The 23459-nt window shown below is 37.6% G+C and overlaps 1 protein-coding gene across 1 annotated transcript in view; it reads left to right on the forward strand.

Annotated features, from left to right (window-relative positions):
• Positions 1–9271: 9271 nt before the first annotated feature.
• Positions 9272–23459, forward strand: part of LOC306843131 (neprilysin-like) — a 62991-nt gene continuing 48803 nt past the window's right edge. The window contains exons 1-4 of the mRNA XM_079374422.1: positions 9272–9677; positions 17676–17846; positions 19323–19358; positions 19554–19715. Of these exons, the coding sequence (XP_079230548.1) occupies positions 9617–9677; positions 17676–17846; positions 19323–19358; positions 19554–19715 (430 nt within the window). The 5' untranslated portion in view covers positions 9272–9616. The remainder of the gene's footprint in view (positions 9678–17675; positions 17847–19322; positions 19359–19553; positions 19716–23459) is intronic.

Below are 23459 nucleotides of genomic sequence, written 5' to 3' on the forward strand. Positions count from 1 at the left end.
CATGTTTCGGTGAAAACAAACACGCAACAGTCCCTTGCCTCATGCTGTGTAGATCGACCGAGTTGAATTAAGTCCAGTTTGTTTTCCAGAGAGCGGACGTTTGAGAGCATGAGTGTTGGAAGAGCCGGTCTTGAGGGGTTAGCTCTTAGCCTAGCTCGTATACCTCCGCGCTTACCGCGCTTCCGTCCTCTCTCACACCGCTTGCGACGCTGCCTTGTGCGGGTAGCGTCAGTAGGCGAGGCCGCGGTCTCGAGGTCCGGCTCCAGCAGTAAACAAAGGCCTCGTAGCTTCTCAGTAGCCGCCGGCGAGAGTTGGTGTACGTAAGCGTTGCTGATATCCAAAAGACTTTGGCGATCATAGATGAATTCTGGGGTGATTTCCTTAAGAGTTAGCGGTAAACTGACACTATTTGGAGACGAACAGACAACATTAAACGACATAAAAGCACCGTCTTTGGGACCCGGAGCAGCCGCTGCGATCGATCGCGCCGATCGCGCCGCCATATTTCAACATATATATGTGTATATATGTATATATACATACATACATACATACATACACACACACACACACACACACACACACACACACACACACTATATATATAGGTACATCTGAGAGTTTCACACACTGGTTTGTTATTGTGGCGACATTTTCACAACCCTAAATGTGACGCTAAACGAAACGAACTATGATTGGTTGTTTGATATGTCGGTCAAACGGCCTCATGGGCAGGCCTTGGCCAATGAAAACGGCCATATATTCCAGACCTTCAGACAGCTCAAGGTCTGGTTACGCGAGACTATTACATCAGTGTCATTCATCTATCATTTCCTCTGATTTTAGGGATTACTCATGGTCTAAGTCAAGTTTAGATGTAGGGATATGGTGGTCAAGACTAAATTTTTGGATTAAAATGTTGTTCCAGTGTCAACAATATTTGTTCACTGCACGCATTTGTGGACTAGTCGCTGTGCATTTGTTAATGACTTTCTGTGCATTTGGGAGATAAGATATTTATTGGTTAAAATACTTGATCACACAAATAATATTGCATATGAATCAGCCTTGCTAGTTTTGATTGTAAAAGTTACTTAACAGCATCCAAAGTAAATTCACAGCTTTTATTTACATCGTCCACTCACAAATCCCCAGCACATGCTGCAGAGATGCTGAGGCTGGTACCCAGATGGTCATGTGGGCCCATATTTGATATTATTATTTGTTATTTATTTGTTATTATGCCCTATATTTGTCACTGCTATTGTGCTTTAAAAGGCCATGTCTTATGCCATGTCTACTCTGCTCGCTGTCTCGCTGCGCTACAACAACTGTAACTGCAACCGGATGCATCAAAGCAAATGTGCGAATCGTTTGTCCCTCATCATGTTGCACCTCGTCCAGTGTAGACAGTATCGCTGATTGTAATGATTTCAAATTGCATTGGACACATCGCGAGGGTATTATTGATGATGCTTGGGATCTGTAAATGATCATAAATTGTGTATAATCCTGAGTTTATCCTCATTCACTGATCCTGATGGAAATATAAAGAAGCCTTACACTCCAACAATCTTTTTGGAAACAGGATTTTTTTTTTAAACCACACAAACAGCACTTCAGCTCGATTTGAATGAATTGACCATAAAATGCTGTTCCTTATAGGAGTGCAAATGAATCTGCTCCCGGCTGATTGGTGAGTGATTGGTTATAGTGAGAAAGTGATTGGTCAGTGAAGTGAAGTTGTTATCTGATTGGTTTGAATAGACAGCGGGTGGAGTCCACGCATTTGTGTATAGTCAGTGTCTTGATGCTCCAAATGTTTCAAAATTCACAAATTAACAAAAAGCCATTCACAAATGCACAGCGACTGATCCACAAACGTGTGCAATGGTGTACAAATGCAAAGGATGCAATTCACAATTATTATTATTGTGAATTTAATTCATGTTTGTGAAGCTCTAAGATTGATTTGTGGATCATAATGTATTATTATTATGCAATTATTATTAATTATGCAACAATTCTATCCCCATAAGCACATGCCATGGCTAAATTAAGTGCTAAGGAAAGAGCAATTCCAAACACACACACACTCACAAACACCTGTACTGAGTAAACGTCTGTGATACATGAACCTGATGGGGCCATCTGCATAATGACACATGGCCCCCAGTCGATTACAGCAGTAACAAACCCACATAAGAATTCTATTTCAGATGACTATCCACTCAAATCAGGATAATGTATTCCTGTAGCCATAGCACTTAATGGAATCAATTATCATGATAAAAAAATTAAATAATAATAATAATAATTTGAGAAATTATCAAGACAGAACCTACAGCAAACATAAAGGAATGGTTGAGAATGTCAGACACCTCCAAGAGAACCTGTATTTCAAGTAGCAAAAGAACGGACCGGTTAAGTACAAGTTGTACATGGCCTGGATCATGCGTGCACATGCTCACTCCCACATCTTTCACACCCATCCATCTGGACACTTCAAAGCTCAAATCACTGTAAAAACGAACCAGATCTGAGGGATTAAATATCAGCCGTTACAAGAAGGTGAAAAGGTGGAGAAGAGAGTGGCAGATGGGTGATTTGATGCAGGTAAAGGGATCTCATTCAGAGTTAATAAAAATACCATCTTGTGTAGAGGTCTGGTGAGGTGTGTGTGTGTGTGTTTGAGAGAGTACATGTGTGCTAGTCTTTAATAAGCAGTCTGGAAACAATTAATTAGTCGACACCTGCACATTTGGGAGTTGTGCTTTGATCTCCTGACAACCACAATCATCTGAGCATATGAGGATGTGTATATGAGTATATCACCTCCCTAAGTGTAAACATGCATATCCTGGGAGTATTGTGTAATATAAACACTTGCACCTAAGGCCATTGCTGTATGCTGTAATTATAATAGGGCTAACAGTAATACCTCACATTTATGCATTTTTAAGATGCTAACATTCTAAACAACTTACAGTGCATTAAATGTGCATATTTATTTATTAATTAATTAATTTAATATTTTCTGGGAATTGAACTCACAACACTAGAGTCTTGTGCTACTGACTGAGCTACAGGACAGCAATAATAGATACTAGATAAAATATAATTATTCAATAGTACTTCTCGAGAGAACAAAACTTTAAAAAAGTTGCAATGGTGATTTGGAACGTTTTAAAATCATTTTAATGGCATGTAAGAATTCTTCAATCATATTTTTAAGTTAATTTCATGTGCTGAAATGTACAAATTGCAAAATAGTAAATTCCATTCCATTTTGTACACTAGAGGGCAGTAGTTTTGCATGGTTTATATAATGGCCAATCAATTATCCTTCATGTATACTGAAAAATATGGAGTTCTGTTTTCAGATTCAAACTAAAGTAAAAAAATAAAATTATTGCTTACTGCAGCAATAAAAACAACAATAATGATTAAATTGATGAAGTTGTTCAAAAGAGATTGTGCTCATACATGCACACACTCACAGTCACTTTCTGGCAGTAAATCAGTGGAATGGCCAGCTCCATGTGGGCCTGTGGTTTCCTTGCTTGTGGGAAATGCTGCCTGTCTGGAAAACAGTGACAGTGCCAGAAATGAGCAGTTTCTATATAAATCAGTAATACAGTTTAAACAGAAATACATACTTTTAATCTGACTTGTAGTCCTGTGACCATTCAGGCCATGTGCACAGTATAAATGCTTATTTTCTGAAGAGGCCTGATGAGGCTCCCAGAAAAGTGTTTCTAAGCAGCATATCCTTCACATGTACTATCCATATATAACTAAAGTGAAAATATAATAAAAAGACAAATATTATTTGCCAGATAAGCTTCACATTTCCTGTTATTGTAATGAAAAAAAAAAAAAACGTGGAATAAAATAAATAAAAATAAAATAAAATAAAATGCTCAAAGCAGCAGCCTTACATTTTTTGTCATTGTGTGCAAGTAAAAAATATCATATACAATGTAGCTATAAACTGTATCTAATTTGCATATTAATGTGTTATTGGGGCAAATTGTAATAAAAAAAAAATAAGTGTAATAATGAGAGTAATAAGATTCAAAATTTTCATAATAATATCTAATATTTCATAGGAATATTGAAATATAATTTCTTTCCTTATTCATTTGTTGTGTCTCCCAAATGCATAATAAGCATGCTTTTAGTCCCGGTGTCTTCATATGAGAACATGCATGAAATCAATGTCCTGTTTCATAACAGAAAGTCATATTTTAATTTGAAACCCCTTAACATTTTCCTGAGAAGTTGATTTATGACACACAATTTAAAAATGAGTCAGATTTAAATGATCATTACAAAATATGATCATTTTTTTCGTAGTGTTACTTATGATCACTATACTAATATCAGACATTTTTAAGGCCAAGGAGAGGGAGTGTTCATGGTGAAACATCCAAACATTTAGTGTCTCTGAAAAGCCCTGAATGTGCTCTGTACAGGACATCCAGACTTAAAACTGCGGCATGTATAGTCTCAAAGAAATTCACTAACATATAATGTCCTCATATGAGAACACATTGTCAGAACAAATTCATCTTAATAATGTCAGATAACTTTGATAAAAAGGTATGTAATGGATTAAAATCAACCAAAAATTACTCAGCTGTTCAATTTGAGTACACAATTATATATAATAACAATTACCAAGCAATGCTTAATTTTGTTCAGTCTCTGGTGTAAAAAAGTTGCATTAGCAATTGAAGAAAAAACACTCAAGCAAAACACGGTCAGGTCAAAGTGTCTGAATATTGTTTTATATTATTTTATTTTACACTTGTTTTAAAACAAGTGTTTTTGATCCCACATTTTACTCTTAGTCCACTTTTTGGGTATAAAATGTCACCGTTTTCTTTATTTTGCTATTCTCACTTACATAAATGAGCTATAGTGTCCCGCACACACTAGTAAGAAATATCAAAAATTATATCTTGGGTCTGAACCATTTTTGGTTTGACTGTATTTGCTTTTTGTTCTTTGTGGATTTTAATTTGAGAGTTTGTAACATTTGTAAACCAGCAGTTATAAGCAGTTGCTTTCTGTACTTTCTGTAAGTCATTTTTCTGTTGTGTCTCCCTCCCTCTCTCCCTCTCTCTATCTCTCTCTCTCTCTCTGTTTTGGTTTCACTTGAACTTTTCATAAAGAACAAAAGTAAAAGACACGATGACGCACTTGTGCATGAGTACGAATGTGTGTTTTGCTGCACGAGTATATCTGTGTACTCAATCCTTTCTTCCCATCTCTGATCTCTATCCGTGGTTTGTCGGCCAAATCAGCACTTCATTATAGGTGCAGATATCTGTGAGTGGCAATGTCAGAGCAGGAATGCAGAGAGATAGATTTCATCAGCTACTGCCTACTTAACATGCCTGCGGTGAATACAGATCACCCACTAATGTGGCTTGGGTCCCTGGGACACACAAACACTGATAAAAACACACCAAAATATTCCATCAAAACAAACTGCAGACTCACCTCCTGTCACAATAGCAGCGAAATGCAAGTTAATTACAGGTGTCATTTATGGGTGGGTGGAAAACAAAGTCTTATTATGCTAGAGAACTTTAGAATAAATTATGTAAAATGTTGGGGATGTGTGGGATGTTTATTTTCTTTGTTGTCCATACTGCTATGAAGAATACAACAATAATGAAACAAATGCCTCACATATGTTATCATGGTCACAGCAGGCCATATATTATATTATATTATATTATTATATATTATAGACATATGCTAACATCAATTATTCATTAAACACTTTAGAGAGGAAATTTGCTGAGAGCGTTTGTAAAATGTGACATTTTCACAAATATATTTTTATCTATATACTGTTTGAGCTACTACATATAGAGGATATGACTGCCGCACTCTAATTAAATTAATTAGAGTTATTAAGATAATTAAGATAATTTTTAATCTTTTTTCTTAGAAGGCAAAACAAATCTCAGTGAATAAATGCCTACACACTTCTTAATTTTGTCATTTTATCTGAATATCAGCAATTTTGAGATTTGCTCTAGTTGCTATGTGGCTACCTTGAAACCAATAACGGGTCTCTTTTGATAGGCTAATTGATGATAATAGCTCTCTGCTTGTCCAAGTGTCCTCTGCTGGTGAAAATAATCACAATCATACTATTTCCAGCTGGCTATATTTGTCAGGCTTTTACAGTGCATTTGTGGTTTGTTTTGAACGTGCTATAAAATGAGGACATTTCTGGGGACAGCTCCAGTCGGGGACAGGACACCAAAAACCGGGACTGTCCCTGGAAAAAGGGAATGTCTAATCACCCTAATTTTGCCTATCTGGAATCTAGTGATCGGTGACATTATGTTGAATAAGTTGAAGTTTTTTTTGTGTCTATTTGCACATTGTGTTTTTATTTTATTTATTAATTTATTTATTCTGCCTTTTTCTGAGTGTCTATTTACACTAAATGCAAATAGCCCGCTTTGTTGGCAGAGGCTATTTACACTAACTCCACCCATCAACGTGTAGTTGGGCTAGTCAATATGTCAAAAGACGGATGAAAAGCGAGAGCTCCAGTGGCGTTGATGGTAAACCGCATAACGCTCTCTTCTTGACGTGATCGACCAGGGTTCGAACACCCCAAATTTTTTTTCTTCCCTTTTCAAGTCTCATATCACATGGGAAAGCCATTTATTTTTTAATAAAAATTAAGGAGATAATCAAAAAGTTGAAAATAAAGTATTGGATAGGGTTAGGGTAGGTGTAGGGAAGGCTTTATTGTCCCAATAAGGTTGCATCCATTTAATAATTTAATAATTAATAATACACACTTAGTGTAAATAGCCACTGCTTGTAATACTCATGGGATAATTATTCAGTAGGCTAATTCCATGAGTTACATGACTATTTCAGTATCAATTTGTTCAAAGCTGTAGGCTAATTGAGTGAAATCGTTCGATCTGAATTGTTGCTATTATGACATATCTTCATTTAAAATAAAGGCAATTAAATCTAAATGTATTCATACCCCAGTAGTGGGGTAAAATGGCCTCTTTGAATCATTTAACATTTTGTGCTATGAGAACTAAATTAGCAAATATTTAATTTTCCTCAGGGCAAAAAAATCTTCCTAAAAAGAATTGTCATTACTGAAACTATTTTAAAGAGTTTTCAGTTTTCAGTTGAAAGATTGAGATGCTGTAAGGGACACAACATTTATTTGGTGTTGGCATGAATCTTAGTAAATGCCAAGAGTAATTTCAGGGGAATGGAAAAATGCTGAGAAATGATGGGCTTATGCCAGCACACTAATACCAAACAGACCAACTAGATAAAGGCACAGGAAGCAAGGGGATGACCTGAACCCAGAACTCCCTAAAGCAAGGCCTGCACTGTCGGAGTGACAGAATCTTAGAGAGACTGCAAGTTTTATTGTGTAAAAAACAGATTGATATATATCAGAAAAGAAAACAAGGTGCCGATAAAGTTAATGCAAAAGGTGGATGTGGAGAAAGAGAAAAGGAAATAAATCTGTTGATGGCGTAAGGGAAATTATTAGTGAGTCTTAACAGGGGGGGGGGGGGGGGGGGGGGGTCTTCTCACTGAACTACCACCTTCCAACTGGTCTGCAGTCTTTTGTACTCCCTTTGGACAGTCAGATAACAAATCACATAAGAGTGGTCCTCAATTCTCCTAATAAACACATTACACCACTACAATATTTTAGATCTCAAATAACCTCTGGAGTCACCGAAGGAATCATGTCCTGGTGTGCGTCATTATATTAAGTGCACTGGGCTCTCAGTGACGGTGGAAGAAAAGTTGGTTCATGATACAACTGATTGCACAATACAACAGAGTGACTGCATATGGTAATATGAACTGTGCTGCAGTGGAATAGATTGTTTTCCAAAGTCGCTTTGTCAAAATATAAATGTGGACATAGCGATTCTATCTGTTTTAACTGATCTAGAGTAAAACATAAAAAAACTATTAGAACACAAAAGACTTGGAAAAGAACATGCAAACTTGTATCCATTTCAGAATTTGTGTTTTAGGGGATCGCTCTTGTAACATATTATATTGAAACACATTAGGCCTAAAACATGTTTAAAATGACTGTGACCATAGTCTGCTGCATAGAGAGTAGACCTATGGTGTCAAATTGCCCTATAGTTTCACTACCATGTTAAACTTGTGGCATGTCACTGACCTCACAGGTTTGTGCTGTATTGACCTTCTGCTGTTAAATGGTAATATGGGGAAACAGCAGGGTCTGGAATAGTGCAAACAGTCCTTTCCAACATGCGAAAACACAAAGAAATGCAAAGCACTTATTAATTGAGCTATTTTACAGTAACTTATAGCCTGATCAAGCTTGTTATTTCTACATTGACTGCAAACATAATGCTTTATTTGTCACACAGCTGCAATTATAAAACATTTCCACATTTTCAATATTGAAATAAACAATGTTCTGGTAACTCAGACATAGCCTGCTTTATGCAATGCTATTTATCTCCCATCTGGCTATATGGGGCAAGCTGGTATGAAATACATAATTGCAATATAATAAAAAAACAGCAACAAGATGTTTTTTAGTTTTAGGTGTGGTGGATATTACTCTGGTAAATTCAGCCAGAAGTGAGACATTAAGGGTAAAGCAAGACAAACACGTTTCATGATCGTTGCCCTTTAAAATATCAGGGCAATGAAAGTCGACAATGATTAATACTTGCTCCAAGGGTCTTGTTTTCAAATGCTTTCATTTGTCTGCCATCATCAATGTGGACATAGTGTATACATTTATAAATAATGACATTTTGTGAATTATATGGGTTGGGATTAAAACCTTAAACCATAATCAAGGTCTTCGAGAAACCCCCCCCACAAAAGTTAAATTGTTGCACATGAACAAAAGTCGTTTGAAGACGTTGCTATAGCAACAGTACGCTATTCGAGCGCTTGTAGATATAATAAATAAAAATAATCACAAAACAATTTGAATGGTTTGTTTAAACGTCCTGAAGACATTTGACGGTTATAGCCAACTGTTCTAGAGGAGCCAACAGAACACTTTGCGCGAGAATATAAAGGGTATTATTCTCCGAAAATTGCTGTCGCAACCCCTTAATATCTTAGTATAACTCTCGCTGTAAAGAAAACCCTACAGATTCTAGAAAAAGTACATAAGTGCCTGTAATATGCGTATCTAAGTGGAGCGCGGAGTTACGCGCTGATCCTTTACTGGTGAGAGATCAGCGCACAATTGCGCGCTCGACTCCGCGCTGGCATTGCTGCCAGCCTCAGTCACTCCTAAACACCGCCTTTCGTGGGAGGCAACATTAGACACCGGCTGAACTTAAGTACTTCGCGGTTGTCTCACATCGTTCGTTTCGCTGAATTAATCCTAAGGCGTTTTCCAGGTGTTTTCTTATGCGCACCAATAATAACTGTGTGACACAAGGACACCCCGTTATCGCGACGTTAACAGGTAGCCAAGGGAACTGACAGCATTGAATGATTTGTTATTGATATCCTGGGAAGCCAGAATACTCTTAAAAGTCATCGATCTGGAAGGTGGATATCTTTCTCACGGATTTGATGGATGTTTGATCGGTTGGTGATGCCCATTTATATCATCGATCGCAAATTTCCAGAGACACCTGGTGAGTCTGTTACGCCTGCTGCACATGGCTTAGAAACATGGTGTGCTGACCAAGATTTCATTTAGGCACTGGTTGGGAAATGCTAAAAGTTTTTTTAAATAACATTTGTAGATATATCTTTATTATATATTAAGCTACAAACTGCTCTGAAAGTATGGGCTGCATACTTAATGCATTTCAGTATTTATCTGCCTTTAAATAGCATCTCAGATAAAATAAAATAAAAAGTAAATCTAAAATGAGATGAATAATTAACTTAACTCAGAACTGCTGATGTCCATGCTCCTTGGGAATTTAACGACTTTGTTATTTATGTGGCATTTATGTTAATGCTTGTGACCTTTCAAGCAGTGCAACACATTTTACTGTACATCTCTAAGTGTTTTCTTCCCTCTTGCAAATATTCACATCTTTGCTTGTTACAAATAAAAGTAGTTCAAAAATGTATAACATTCTAAAACTGTGCTGTTTATACAGTACAACCTACCCTTGTAGTGTAACACATAGGATGCATAGCCTATAGGAAACAACTGACAATCAAAAAAGCAAATGAAATTGGAAACATTTTGTTTTGTCTCATTTTGTGCAGTCTTTAGAAGAATATTGAAAGTGTTACAGATCTTCATCTGATCACCCATGATATTTCTAGTTTTATATAAATATTAAATACACATAGACATAAGATGGTTATGGTCATGCATGATGGTGATTTCGTACATGCAACTCATTTCTAATTCAACACAAGGGTGGTTTTACAACTCACCACATGCTACAACACTCTCTGGTCTTGAACGGTTCTCTACAGCTGAATTATCATGGGCTGAAATGTAAATTTAAATGCATCAGTCATGTTTTGCATATTTGAAAACCTTATAAGACACGGATGTGTTATCTGCTCAGGTTGTCCTAGATAAATGTTCTAAAGTGACATACTGTCTGTGAGGACATAGAGATGGAGAAAAGTACATACCAGGACCTGTAAGCTACAACAGTGGTGATACCTCCTCACTGAACACGATAAGTCATGTGGTCATGAGTGTTTTATCTCCGATCACCACAACATACTCAACCAATCTGTGGTTGCTGATAGAATTGTATGAACGCTTTTTCCAAAACATCAAAGAATGGGAAAAAAAATCAGGCGTTTAAGTCTCCGGCCTGTTGTGTCTTTTACATCTTTGAACATGTCAAATCTCCATGACTGGAACATCTGCACTAATATTTATCTGTCAGTTGTTTTAAAACAAGATTGTTATTTATCTTAAGTTTTGAGATATGTGAAATGAACTCTGAATGCAATGTTCCTGTTGCTGAGTGACATTGCTCTCTGTGATGTTCCTCTTAAAATGAAACCTGAAGTCCTCATCATTTCATTATAGTTTCGTTTACAAAGCCCTAGAAAACAAGATATTATAGTTCTGCTAAGGTGTTTTAGAGATGTTTCAGAGTACAACAGACAAATTGGTAGGTGTTAAAAGAGGCCCGGCAAACTCAGTCCAGCTTTGGACATCTTGTTGCTGATGTTGTTGTCAACTAAATCTAAAAAGATGTGGTTGTAATATATATATACTTTTAGATACTATAAGTATTTAATAAACAGTGTTTTGTGTTTAAAAAAATGAATAAGTCATGTTGATTTTAAGTAGAAACACTGTGACCATGGGACACTTTCTTCTTTAACCAACAATTTCTTTAACTAACAATTTCTCTAACGTTTACACAAATTATGATATAGGGCAGATTATTCAATCAAGACTTATTTTCACATGGTTCCTTGCACTGTTCTTTTTTTTCACTAGCTCCATATGTATCACTTTTCTGATATATAGTAAACTTGCTGGGTAGTTCACCTGTTACAGCAATAAAAGAGCACACACACTTGTAAAGACAAGCTAAAATGGCATGTTTGTTTCAGCAAATGCATTTTCATCTCACTGCTGCTTTTGTTAACATGATCCGTTAGGTTTAGGGTAGGGCTTAGTGTATGTGGTACTTTATTTTCAAATGCAAGGGAGCATCAACCTTTTAGTGCCACTCGCTGGACATTTCATTTTCCGAACTGCCAGCAACCAGCATAATAACGGCACATATTTCCAATGAGACTGGGTTTAAAATTCAAAATGTTTGAACACCTTACTATCTGACATGTTTTTGAGTATTACCTCATTTTGTGCACTCTTGAAAGATATGGATATTGCCAAATTAGCATGAATCTTCATATTTTCTGTTCCTCTTTTTTTCAGTTTGCGCAATCTATTTCCAATTTAATCATCTTAAACATTAGTGAACAAGCAACTGTTATTTTAACAAAGTGATTCACTAACAGAGTAGTTTTGATGTTGCTTTAAAGATTTTATTGTTGAGGTTAGGGCTGGTGGTTTGGGTTAGTTGCAATAAAAATACAATATGTGACACATTCCTTAAATGCATTTCATAGGACTCACACCTCACTCCATGAACTAACCATTTTGTACCAATCCTTAACACTTATTTTATTAAACAGTGTTCATGAGAGGTGAGGAAAGGTTTGAAAATGCAGCATAATTATTGAAAAAAATTAAGACCATGGCAGATGCAGAAATCTGATGTCCCAACTGGCAGCATTTGAAGTACACTGTGAGACTTGTAAATAGAATGTAACTGTGGACACCTTGTCATGTATTCCTGTCAAACTTCAGCCAGAGTGCAAAACCACAGAAAAGAGCTTCTGGGATTAATTTTATTTCAAAAGAACAAAAAGTCGGTGGATACTGCTATTGTTTCTATAAAGTATTTAAAGCCTAGCATAAACATTGGGGCTGAGTTTAACAGCATCAAAAGTTCAGAAGCCTGATCAAAGTCATTTAAGATGGAGGTGTAAACAGTGTGGTTTAGTTACAGAACAGATGTTTTCTCTATGAGCTGTACAAACACAACAGTTTCCGAGAGCTGTTATGGATACATTTTGATGGTGAAGTCATCTGGAGGGTGTGAGGATGTGTCTGTCTTAACAGACATGCTTAGAGGATTCACCATTGCTGTGCCAGAAGCAAAGCAGATGGCAGATATTATAGCCAAGGCTGTGATTCACCATGGCAGTGCCAACAAGAAATCAAACAGAAGCTCTTACAGTAAAAGCTGCACTGAAGCACTAAATTTGCATTTTGGGTGACCCTCACAGTTATGCTCCGACCTAGAATCTTTGCAGCAAGTGCGAGGCAACTTTCTCTAAAATATTAGATTGCTAATTCGATTCTAAAGTCTCCACCACCCTTAGGGTATTTGTCACTGTGAAATATCTATGGAATTTGAACTAATTTACTAATTACTAAAATGCTACGATCTTTATTTCTGAAAAAATAAAACAAACAAAAAAAAAAAACATGGAAAAAGCACTCAATCTAGCTGATGATGGCTGATAATTACTAGTGGCTTATTAAAATTAGAAGAAACCCTTAAATCGTCTGTGTTTCCAGCCAAAACATACGCTTGGTTTGTAATTGTTTAGTGGACAGTGATGAAGATCTTATTGTTCCACAACTGTCAAAGTATGTATGCCTACTTTTAAAGCAGTGGTAAACAACAATAATCAAAAACCCATGACTTTTCCAGTTTTTTTCTGATTTACAGGATAACTTAAGATTCTACCTGGGAAAATATTTTACAACTTGGCATAACTAGAAAAATGTATAGGGTAAGATGCCTCCCAGGGCAAGATGACACCCTCCTAATTATTTTTATGGCTGTTTATGGATGTATGTATTTATTTATTTCATCTGCATATCAACATTTGTGAGATTTAGTCAGTTGAAACAATTTTGAGGTTAGTTTTTGTGTGTGTGTCTCTGGTCCATTTTTGTAGTAAAAGTCAAAAGATAAAATTAGACTTATGAGGAAAGAAGGTGGAAAAACATGCAATAGCGAAATTAAACCAAGTCAAGGAACTGAACAAACTGAAGGCAAGATATGAATAATAATGAGGGTTAAAACAAGGCACAAATGGGACTGATCAGTTAACTCTGGAAAAAAACTCTGGGTGAATATGGAAACAAACTAGAAACGGGAACTAAGGAAACAGGGACTAGAAACAGGGACTAAACATAGAAACAGGAAATTACAAACTAATCCATGAAAGAAAAGACAGAACTGAACCAGATTTCTACAGGTTATTATTCAATATTCCATGAATTAGCTGCACATTTTAGACATCTTTGCTTTTCATTAAAACTATAGGCTAATTGAGTGTAATCATTCACTTTGCATTCATAGTGATCCAAAATATTAGCAATTAAATATGTAAATATTGTACCTGTATGTAAGTCATAGAATACATTTACCTTTTACAAATATCTGTTTTACTGTGATTCTGGGAGCTCTTTAAATATTTTATATTTTGTGCTATAACAACTAAATTAGCAAATGTTTAGATTTATTTCCATTAACAACACATAAGCTTATGCATCATCATCATCATCATCCTGCACATGCATACATCTAAATATATTAGAATTTATAAGTAAATGCGCATCGTTCTTAAGGAGGGCATTATCTGCATCTTATTCCTTATAATAAAAAAAAACAATGGATTTATGATATTTTATTCATTTAAATGATTTTTCCAGATTGAGAACTTTTAAAACGAGGCCTCCTATATCATCATTTACTCACTGTCATGTTGTTCCAATACTTTCCTCTGTGTAACACAAAATAAGATATATTGAAGGATGTTATTTCTTGTGCATTTTGTTTTGGACTCCCCAGTGACGGTCAGTGTATGAAAAACAAACAAACAATAAATTTTTTCAAAATATTTTCAAATAAATGGGTAAGTACGTAAGTAAGTAAATACATACAGTACATACATACATAAATAGTCTCTCCCTGAAACTCATGTCATTGGCAGAGTCAGTTTTGCTGTGGGCTGGCTAGCTTCAGGGACATCAATAATAATAATAATAATAAAATATTAAGAGAATAATTATCTCTGCATATTATTTTAACATACATACTTTCTCCAAACCCCTTATCTTTCCGTGTGGAGGGGACCCTGAGGCCTATCCCAACGTCTCAGTCCACAGGGAGGGTACAGGATGGTAGTTTAACATTAAAATTACAAATATATCCTTTACACATGTGGTTAACTGCCATAACTTCCTGGAGTGAAAACATGATTCATTTTCTTAAATTTGGGTTTGTGAACAGCATGAATGTGCTGGAAGAGATTAGGTTGAAAGGTCTTCCTGTTCCCTACTCCTTCAGGGAGATGCAGTACCTCCGCTAAGGAGGGTTGGTTCCCTGCCGATCCACATACGTCAGACGACATCCGATCCGGGGGTCCTGGGACTCTCCATGCATGTCAGGATTATGTCTGGTGCGGCAAGTGACGCATCTGTCACTATCTCTCCCTCCCCTTTTACAATAATCTAAATCAAATCCTGCCTGAGTGTCCTAGATGGATTTGGAAAGTCAAAGCTGATGAAGATGCCCTTGGTTCTGATTTGCTCCAGACCTGTCGTGGCCACGAGCAGATAAACAAGGAGAAACTGTTTGCCCTGAGCTCTGATCATGTCCACAGTGGGGTGTCAGAGGACATGCATAAGCTGTTACATAGCCACTTAGGGTAATATCACAGACCAGGGCTGGGAGAGATACACAAATTTGTTCATCCCTGTGGATGCCTTATCTAAACAAAATTTAGTAAAGATATTGCCCACAAGATAAAGGTTTATTTTTTTTTAAATGTGAATGAAGGAATTTTTAAAATAGAAGAATATGCTCGATCTTACATAAGGTACAGCATGTTTTGCTGCTGGCATCACACTCACTGAGTTTAATTGATTATTATATTCCACCATATACAGTGCATATATAGTATATTATACACTACCGTTTAAAAGTTTGGGGTCAGTAGGAGACTTTTTGTTTTAAGTAGTAGAAGTAAATACTTTTAATCAGCAAGGATGCATTAAATTGATATGTGACAGTGACAGTAAGTATGTTTATAATGTTAGAAAAGATTTCTACTTCAAATAAATGCTGTTGTTTTGAACTTTCAATTTATCACAGAACCCTGAATATTTGCATCACGGTTTCCACAAAAACTGTTTTCAAAATTGTTTATAATAAGAAAAGTCCCTTACGCAGCAAAACATGATATTGCTGCAAAACAAAAGGAAAAATATTCATTCTGTTATTTTTAGCACAATTTTAAAGTTCAAAAATTACCACAGTTTAATTTAACTACAGATCTCTGACACAATGTCATTAAACTCCCTGCAGTTTTAAGAGAACCCCCTGTTGGAAAACTCTACTCGATGCAAAAAAAAAAAAAAAAAAAAAAAAAAAAATGATGAAGCTAGTATTAAAAAATAAAGACTTTGAAATTTAGACTTTCTCTGTATCAGCTGAAAAGGCTGGATCTCTACATGAAAACACGTAAAACTGCCATTTAGTGGAAAGCCCTGGAGCGGTTCTGTGGCCAGTAAAGCCTCTCAATTATCCAGCTCAGAGTACAACGCTCTCTATTTCTTTAATGGCCTATTATCAGCACATATGGAGGAAACTACAGTCTGACAGCATATGCTAAGCATTCTAAGCCACAGTCGTGTTCTATACATTTAAAGGTGAAGTGCAAAATTTAGCTTTACCGAAATACAAAATACCTCTCTACCCTTTACAGTGGTTTCTAAGCTTTCAATATAGTTACATTTACATTTATTCATTTAGCTGACGCTTTTATCCAAAGCGACTTACAATTGCTATATATGTCAGAGGTCGCACGCCTCTGGAGCAACTAGGGGTTAAGTGTCTTGCTCAGGGACACATTGTCTCACAGTGGATTCGAACCCAGAACCAAATGTTAGATTTTCAAAGTGAGTAAATGAGCCAACTGCTTTTAATTAAATGCAACTTTAAAAATAATCTCACTGATAAATACAATAGAATCAATCCCAATTAAGTACATTATTTAAATATTTACTGATTAAATATGATTTGTTGTATGTCTGTAAACAAAAGAGATTTATGCTTTAGATGCTATCAGTAGTATTGTATGTTTTAGTGTCTATACAAATGTAAGTAAATGTATGTGTGGTAGAACTACATTTAATGTAAAATACATATGAATATGCTCAAAATCACGTTGGCTGCAGGGGTTTTAGGAGAAGATTCAGAATTGTCAAGTAGTGTTATCTAGCCTTGATAGGGTTGTCTGCACATGCAAATGCTTACACATGAAAAATAGTATGTGTTACAAGTGTGATCAAGTGTGTGATTAAAAGTGTGCCTGTCAGCTTACAGTTTTACAAGTTGTTTATTATTCATGTTTCAGTATAATTAACTGCAGTGCAGTTATAAAACCAGCCTCTGTCGAAAACCCTGGAAGTACAATTTAGCCAGACTATTTTGACAAATTATCCCTGGCATTTTTCCTTCCTGCCCCCCCCCCAAAAAAAAAAAACAGCACCCTGTTGCTAAAGAGACTTTATTTTTATTATCCATGAATACAACAGTAATGAAAAGAGACAAGATTGTGTGAATGTGCCGCATGTGAGTCTGGGTTTGTGTGCATTTGGCCTGAAATGCTGTGCTGTGTATTTGTGTATGTGTGTGAGAGAGTTTCAGCCTCCTTCAAAGGACGACTTTAAGACTTTGTCCCCAGGTCGGGGTCCTGTCATGTCAGCCAGAACACAGCAGGAACTGCCCATCTGCAGAGTCAGGTCTCTGCCTCAGCTTGTAACTCAGTGTGTTACAGTATGAGCACTTCATCGTATGTGTGACTATCTGTGAATCAAGAGTGTGTGTTTGTGTGGCGTAGAGGGATCAATAATTAATTCACTGTTGCAAACAATTTAACAGCTTGAAGTGTGGACTGTGCATGTCTGAAATCTGTAAAAACAGGTAAGTTCTGTGACCAAGGACAGGCGGTATTTGTTTAGAGAGACCACACTCAAATAAACTCACAGTGAAATTACCTGTGCTTGAATTCCACTGAATCTGAATCTCTTCAACTCTTATTAGGTGAGATTCTACAGGCTGCCCCAGAGGGACAGCAGACCATGGCTGACAACAACACTCAGAAAAAAAAGCCCAGCTGGACGTCACTGGAGATCGGTCTTCTGACAATTGTTTCTCTGCTGTTTGTCATTATTGTGGCCCTCATCATCCTCTTCATGTCACAGAGTGGCAAAGGTGAGTGCATGAGATTCTTTTTGTCATTGTGTGACGGAAATATTGGCGGTGCTGCTTTTTCCATTGTGGTCAGTTCAGAAATGATTGGAAAAGCTAAAGTTTAAAGTTTCCTTTTTTTTTTTTTTTTTTACCTTTTGTCTATGAAAACACAAGAAAGAATGATGTACCAAAATAACAATACAAAGAAATAATCAGCAATATTTACTTCCACACAAAGCATATTACACAGGGAGTTATAACACAAATGATTAATTATAACACTAATTATTAAATCACAGATATTCTTTTCCCAAAGGAAACATTCATACAACATGAACCAAAAATGGATTATAAAGATGATATTCTGAAAAAACATGTGTTGGATTTACATTATTTAATCATGTATATAAGTTCCACATGAACCAGTTAACATAATTTGTAAATTCAACATGTGTGTGTGTATGCAGCATATTTTCTGGTATGTTCTAACAAAAATAAATAAAATAATTAAAATAAAATAAAAAATATATAAAATAAAGCAAGAAAAAAAATGAATAAAACCTACCGAAAAGTTGTGCAGTCAGCAAAGGTAGCCAGTAGCCAGTGCAGTGTTCTGCACATCAGCACTAAATGAAAAATGCTGTTCATTCATTCATTCATTCTATATTATTTCATTTTATCCAGCTGAATGAAACAGGTTTAAACTGGAAATCATGATTTTCCTATTAGAACAATGTGAAAAATTACTATAAATAAATGACACAGATGTTTCACTTTTTTTTAGAGTACAGTGCATTATAAAAATTTACTGAATTTTCACAAATTTGATTATTTAATATTGCCAACAAAATCATAGTGAATAGGCCTGTATTGCAACTATTGAATACATTGCCATGCCTCAATAATAATGTTTTATGTGACCCAGACAACTGTTGGTAAGTGAAAACCTATTTAGATTCTGCGGTAATTTTCCCAGGGCAGTATTGAATCAAGCTGGCACATACTGGAGTTCCCCAAATAATATCTACTCCTTAATATGGTTGGTTACCCATGTAAGCCCCTTTCCCTCGTTAGGCCTCTGAGCAGCAGATGGAGCTTATAGGGACTCATTGCAGCTTGCCTTTCACACCCTGATCATCTGCCATTAATGTGCTGGATAAATGTTTAAACAGCAAAGGCAGATAGAATGCTGAAATACAGAGATGATCTCCACATGCTCTTCCTCTCAGCCACGGGGGTCTGGATATAAGGGCAGGGCGGTAGGGACAAAGAGTGGATGCCTATTGAATCTTAGTTTAGTGAGAGATTCTCATAAATAATACTGTACATTTATGGACAGATATAAAATGTACAGAGAGAATTTTCTGTGGAGATGTAACTGAACCCACCACAGAGAAAGAATTTTTAAATGGCAGTTTGATTTATTATGAAATAAATTATTAATAGTGTTAATTTGCTCCTGACCTCTGATCACTTGTGCTTCTTTTTCCTTTGTAGATGGAGTCTGTATAACAGCTGACTGCACACAGTCAGGTAAAGATATTTTACAACATACTGCAATGAATTAATCATGTAATGCACACACACACACACACACACACACATATATATATATATATATATATATATTTTTTTTTTTTACATTATTATTATTATTATTATTATTATTATTATTCGTTTTTTAATTGTCAAAAAGTTCATACATAAAAATATTTTCTGGCATTGTAGCATCCCGCCTCATTGAGAACATGGACCCCACAGTGAACCCCTGTGACAACTTCTACCAGTATGCCTGTGGTGGCTGGCTAAAGAAGAACATCATACCTGAGACCAGTTCACGTTACAGTACATTTGACATTCTCAGAGATGAACTGGAGGTGGTACTCAAAGGTAGAATGACACCACCTTACTACTATGGGCTGTAGGGCCTATTTTTAATACGACTGACTTTACATTTAATGTGAATATTAAAAACATTGTAAGTTAGGCTACTTATAACACTTTCATTTTACAGAAAGAAAGCAAAAGAACATTTACATTAGACTGTCAGTGAAAATGTTCTTTGATAGAGTTTAAGCACTCTCAAAAACTCCCATTAAAATCACTGAAGCTGTTTACACTGTGAAATTAATAGGGTAGAGTGGGGGAAAATGCCCCAAAATAACCACAAGATAAAGTCAAGATACATTTTTATTGTAACTATGGACTACGTTGACGAGAGTGATGTAGAAGAATTTTGTAATTCATAATTATTGATTATATTCTTTTTTAATTTTATGCTAAAACTGTCTGTACTCTGATTTTGCTGTAAATGTATAAAGCAAATTGCTTTGTCAGACTGACCATAGGTGGGGTAAAACGCCCCCTTGGCACATATTTCACATATTTTGTTAAAAATCTAACATGAAAATTCTGGACATTTTACATACTTGGTTTATAATTTATGTCATAGTCACTAAAACTATGATAACTTTTCTGAACACATTTAACCTTTGTTCCACTGAAAAAAATAAAATAAATACACAATCCTTAAGGGGGGCGTTTTCCCCACTCTACCCTATTTTACTTACAGATTCATTCACACATCTGCACTTTGTTGTTTCTAACGAGAGAAGTCGCCAGAAAGATGTAATCAGTCAGCGAGCGAGTGAAGAAAACACTGTCATTTTAGCGATGACTCATCTGAACACCTCTGATTGGTCATTGCATTCATAAGCTCAACAGCATCATGTGTGATTGGCCGTGGCGTACCGTAGGGTTTCAGTCAGGGCCAGCAACTGTAAACTGCATGAACACATCTTGCACATCTCTGTTACAGCTGTGGCCTATGAGTTGTAAGGAAGCAACACAGGATACAAAAAAAAATATTTTAGAGGCTTTATTCTGACAGCTGTCTCTCTTCTCCTTCCAAGATGGCGCCGCTTTGTTCGGACGCCGTCCAGGTCGCTCCGCTAAGATTGTGTTTTTATTTACTTTTTTACTTAGTTTTACTTTCTCTTTTTACACATCTCACGTCGGCACTGATCACTTATAACAAAAAAAGAAACACTTTTGGACATTGGAAACCGCTACACCAACCTGTTTCAGGACACTTTATCCAGGAATCCAGCATGGCCTTTGGAGATTCTTCGGAACGCGGAGATGAACAATAACCCCCCGAGGCGAAGGATCAAGAAACACAGCGGGAAACGCGCTGGGATTCGAGATAGACTCAGGAAAAGGGCTCACAGTCCTCCCCTTCCGACCATTCTGCTCGCAAATGTCCAATCCTTGGAGAATAAGATGGACGATCTTAGAGCCAGGATTAGTTTCCAACGGGACATAAGGGACTGTAACATCCTTTGTTTGTCAGAAACGTGGCTTTCGTCCATGGTCCCGGACACTGCTGTAATGCCACGTGATAACTTCTCTGTTTTTCGCACGGACAGAACAGCAGAGGCCAGTAAATCCAGGGGTGGAGGAGTGTGTTTCATGATTAACAAGAAATGGTGTGATCCCAGGAATATCTCCATTCTGTCGCGTTCCTGCTCGCCTCATCTGGAACATCTTTCCATTATCTGCTGCCCATTTTATCTGCGCCGGGAGTTTTCATCGATCATTGTTACTGCTGTGTACATTCCACCACAGGCGGACACCTGCTTGGCTTTGTCTAAACTTCACGATGTGCTCAGCGGCTACATTAACACACATCCTAACGCTGCCTTTATCATCGCGCGGGACTTTAACAAAGCTAACCTCAGACGGGTCATGCCGAACTTTCACAAAACATGTATCCTGTCCAACTAGAGGACCAAACACACTGGATCATTGCTACACTCAGTTCAAGAATGCCTACAAAGCCCGCTCACTTCCGGCTTTTGGTAAATCGGACCATGCCGCCATTTTTCTCACACCGGAATACAAACAAAGGCTCGTTCAGGATCCCCCGGTGCAGAGAGTAGTGACGCACTGGTCCTCCCACTCAGAAGCTATGCTGCAGGCGGCTCTTGATGACGTCGACTGGGACATGTTCCGGGCGAGTTCTTCTGACGTCAGCGAGTTCACGGATGTAGCATTAAGCTTTGTAAACACGCTAAACGAGCAAGCTACAGAAACAATAACGATAAGAACATTCTCCAACCAGAAACCGTGGGTAGACAGTACAATCCGTGCTGCGGTTAACACAAGCACTGTCGCTTACAATGAGGCTCTTCTGACCAGGAATATGAACGAGTACAAAGCATCGTGCTATGCTCTCCGACGCGCAGTAAGAGCCGCTAAACACAGATACAGAGAGAGAATTGAGTCTCATTTCCAGCTCAATGACTCTCGACGGATGTGGCAGAGACTGAGGACCATCTGTGACTTTGGAAACGAATCCTCCGCGGAGGTGAGAGCAGATCCGTTGCTGGCCGACGAGTTAAATACCTTCTTCGGCCACTTCGAATGCAACAGCGGCAGCGCGTCTCTGCCGTCCAGCACGTCAGGAAGCAGCAGGCAGAGAAGCGATGATCCTGTAATCACCGTGTCAGAGGATGAGGTTCGGAGGGCGCTAAAGAAAGTGAACGTCAGGAAAGCAGCCGGACCTGATGGGATAACCGGCAGTGTTCTGAGGTCCTGCGCTGATCAGCTCGCTGGTTTGTTCACGTCTATCTTTAATGAGTCCCTTGCTACCTCCGTGGTTCCCACCTCATTTAAAAAATCTGTAATAATCCCTGTGCCTAAGAACAATAAACCCTCTTGCCTGAATGACTATCGCCCAGTTGCCCTCACATCTATAGTCATGAAGGTTTTTGAGAGACTTGTTAAGAGCCACATCTGCTCCTCCATCCCTGATACTTTGGACCCTCTTCAGTTTGCCTATCGCCCAAACAGATCTACGGACGATGCCATCTCTCACGTCCTCCACTCTTCCCTCACACACTTGGACAGCAACAATGGGAATTATGTAAGGCTGCTATTCATTGACTATAGCTCAGCTTTCAACACTATAGTCCCAATCAAGCTGCCTTCTAAACTCACAGACATCGGCCTAAACTCCTCACTCTGTGACTGGATTCAAGACTTCCTCACCGGCAGACCTTAAGTGGTGAAAGTTGCCCAGTTCACCTCAAACTCCCTCACCCTGAACGTAGGAGCCCCACAGGGCTGTGTCCTGAGTCCCCTGCTCTAGTCTCTCTACACGCATAACTTTAGGAAGAGACAGCAGCAGCCCTACACTCCTCTTATGATCAGTGGGACCCCTGTGGAGAGGGTGAGTAGCTTCAAGTACCTCGGTGTAAACATTTCTGAGAACCAGACGTGGACTACACACATCCAAACACAGGTTAAGAAAGCCAGGCAAAGACTGTACCATCTGCGACAGCTGAGGAAATTCAGGGTCTCACCAGCAATCCTGAAAACTTTCTATTCAGGGACCATAGAAAGTGTATTGACTCAGTGCATCTCAGTGTGGTATGGAAACAGCTCAAATCAGGACTGCAAAGCACTACAGAGAGTTGTGCGCTTAGCTGAGGGCATCTCAGGGTCTGCTCTCCCCTCTCTGCAGGACATCTACCTCAAACGCTACAAAAGTAGAGCTGTCAAAATTATCAAGGACTCAAATCACCCTGGTAACCGACTATTCACTTTGCTTCCATCTGGTAAGCGCTTCCG

Source organism: Barbus barbus (assembly GCF_936440315.1).
Source record: "Barbus barbus genome assembly, chromosome: 23".
NCBI lineage: Eukaryota > Metazoa > Chordata > Actinopteri > Cypriniformes > Cyprinidae > Barbus > Barbus barbus.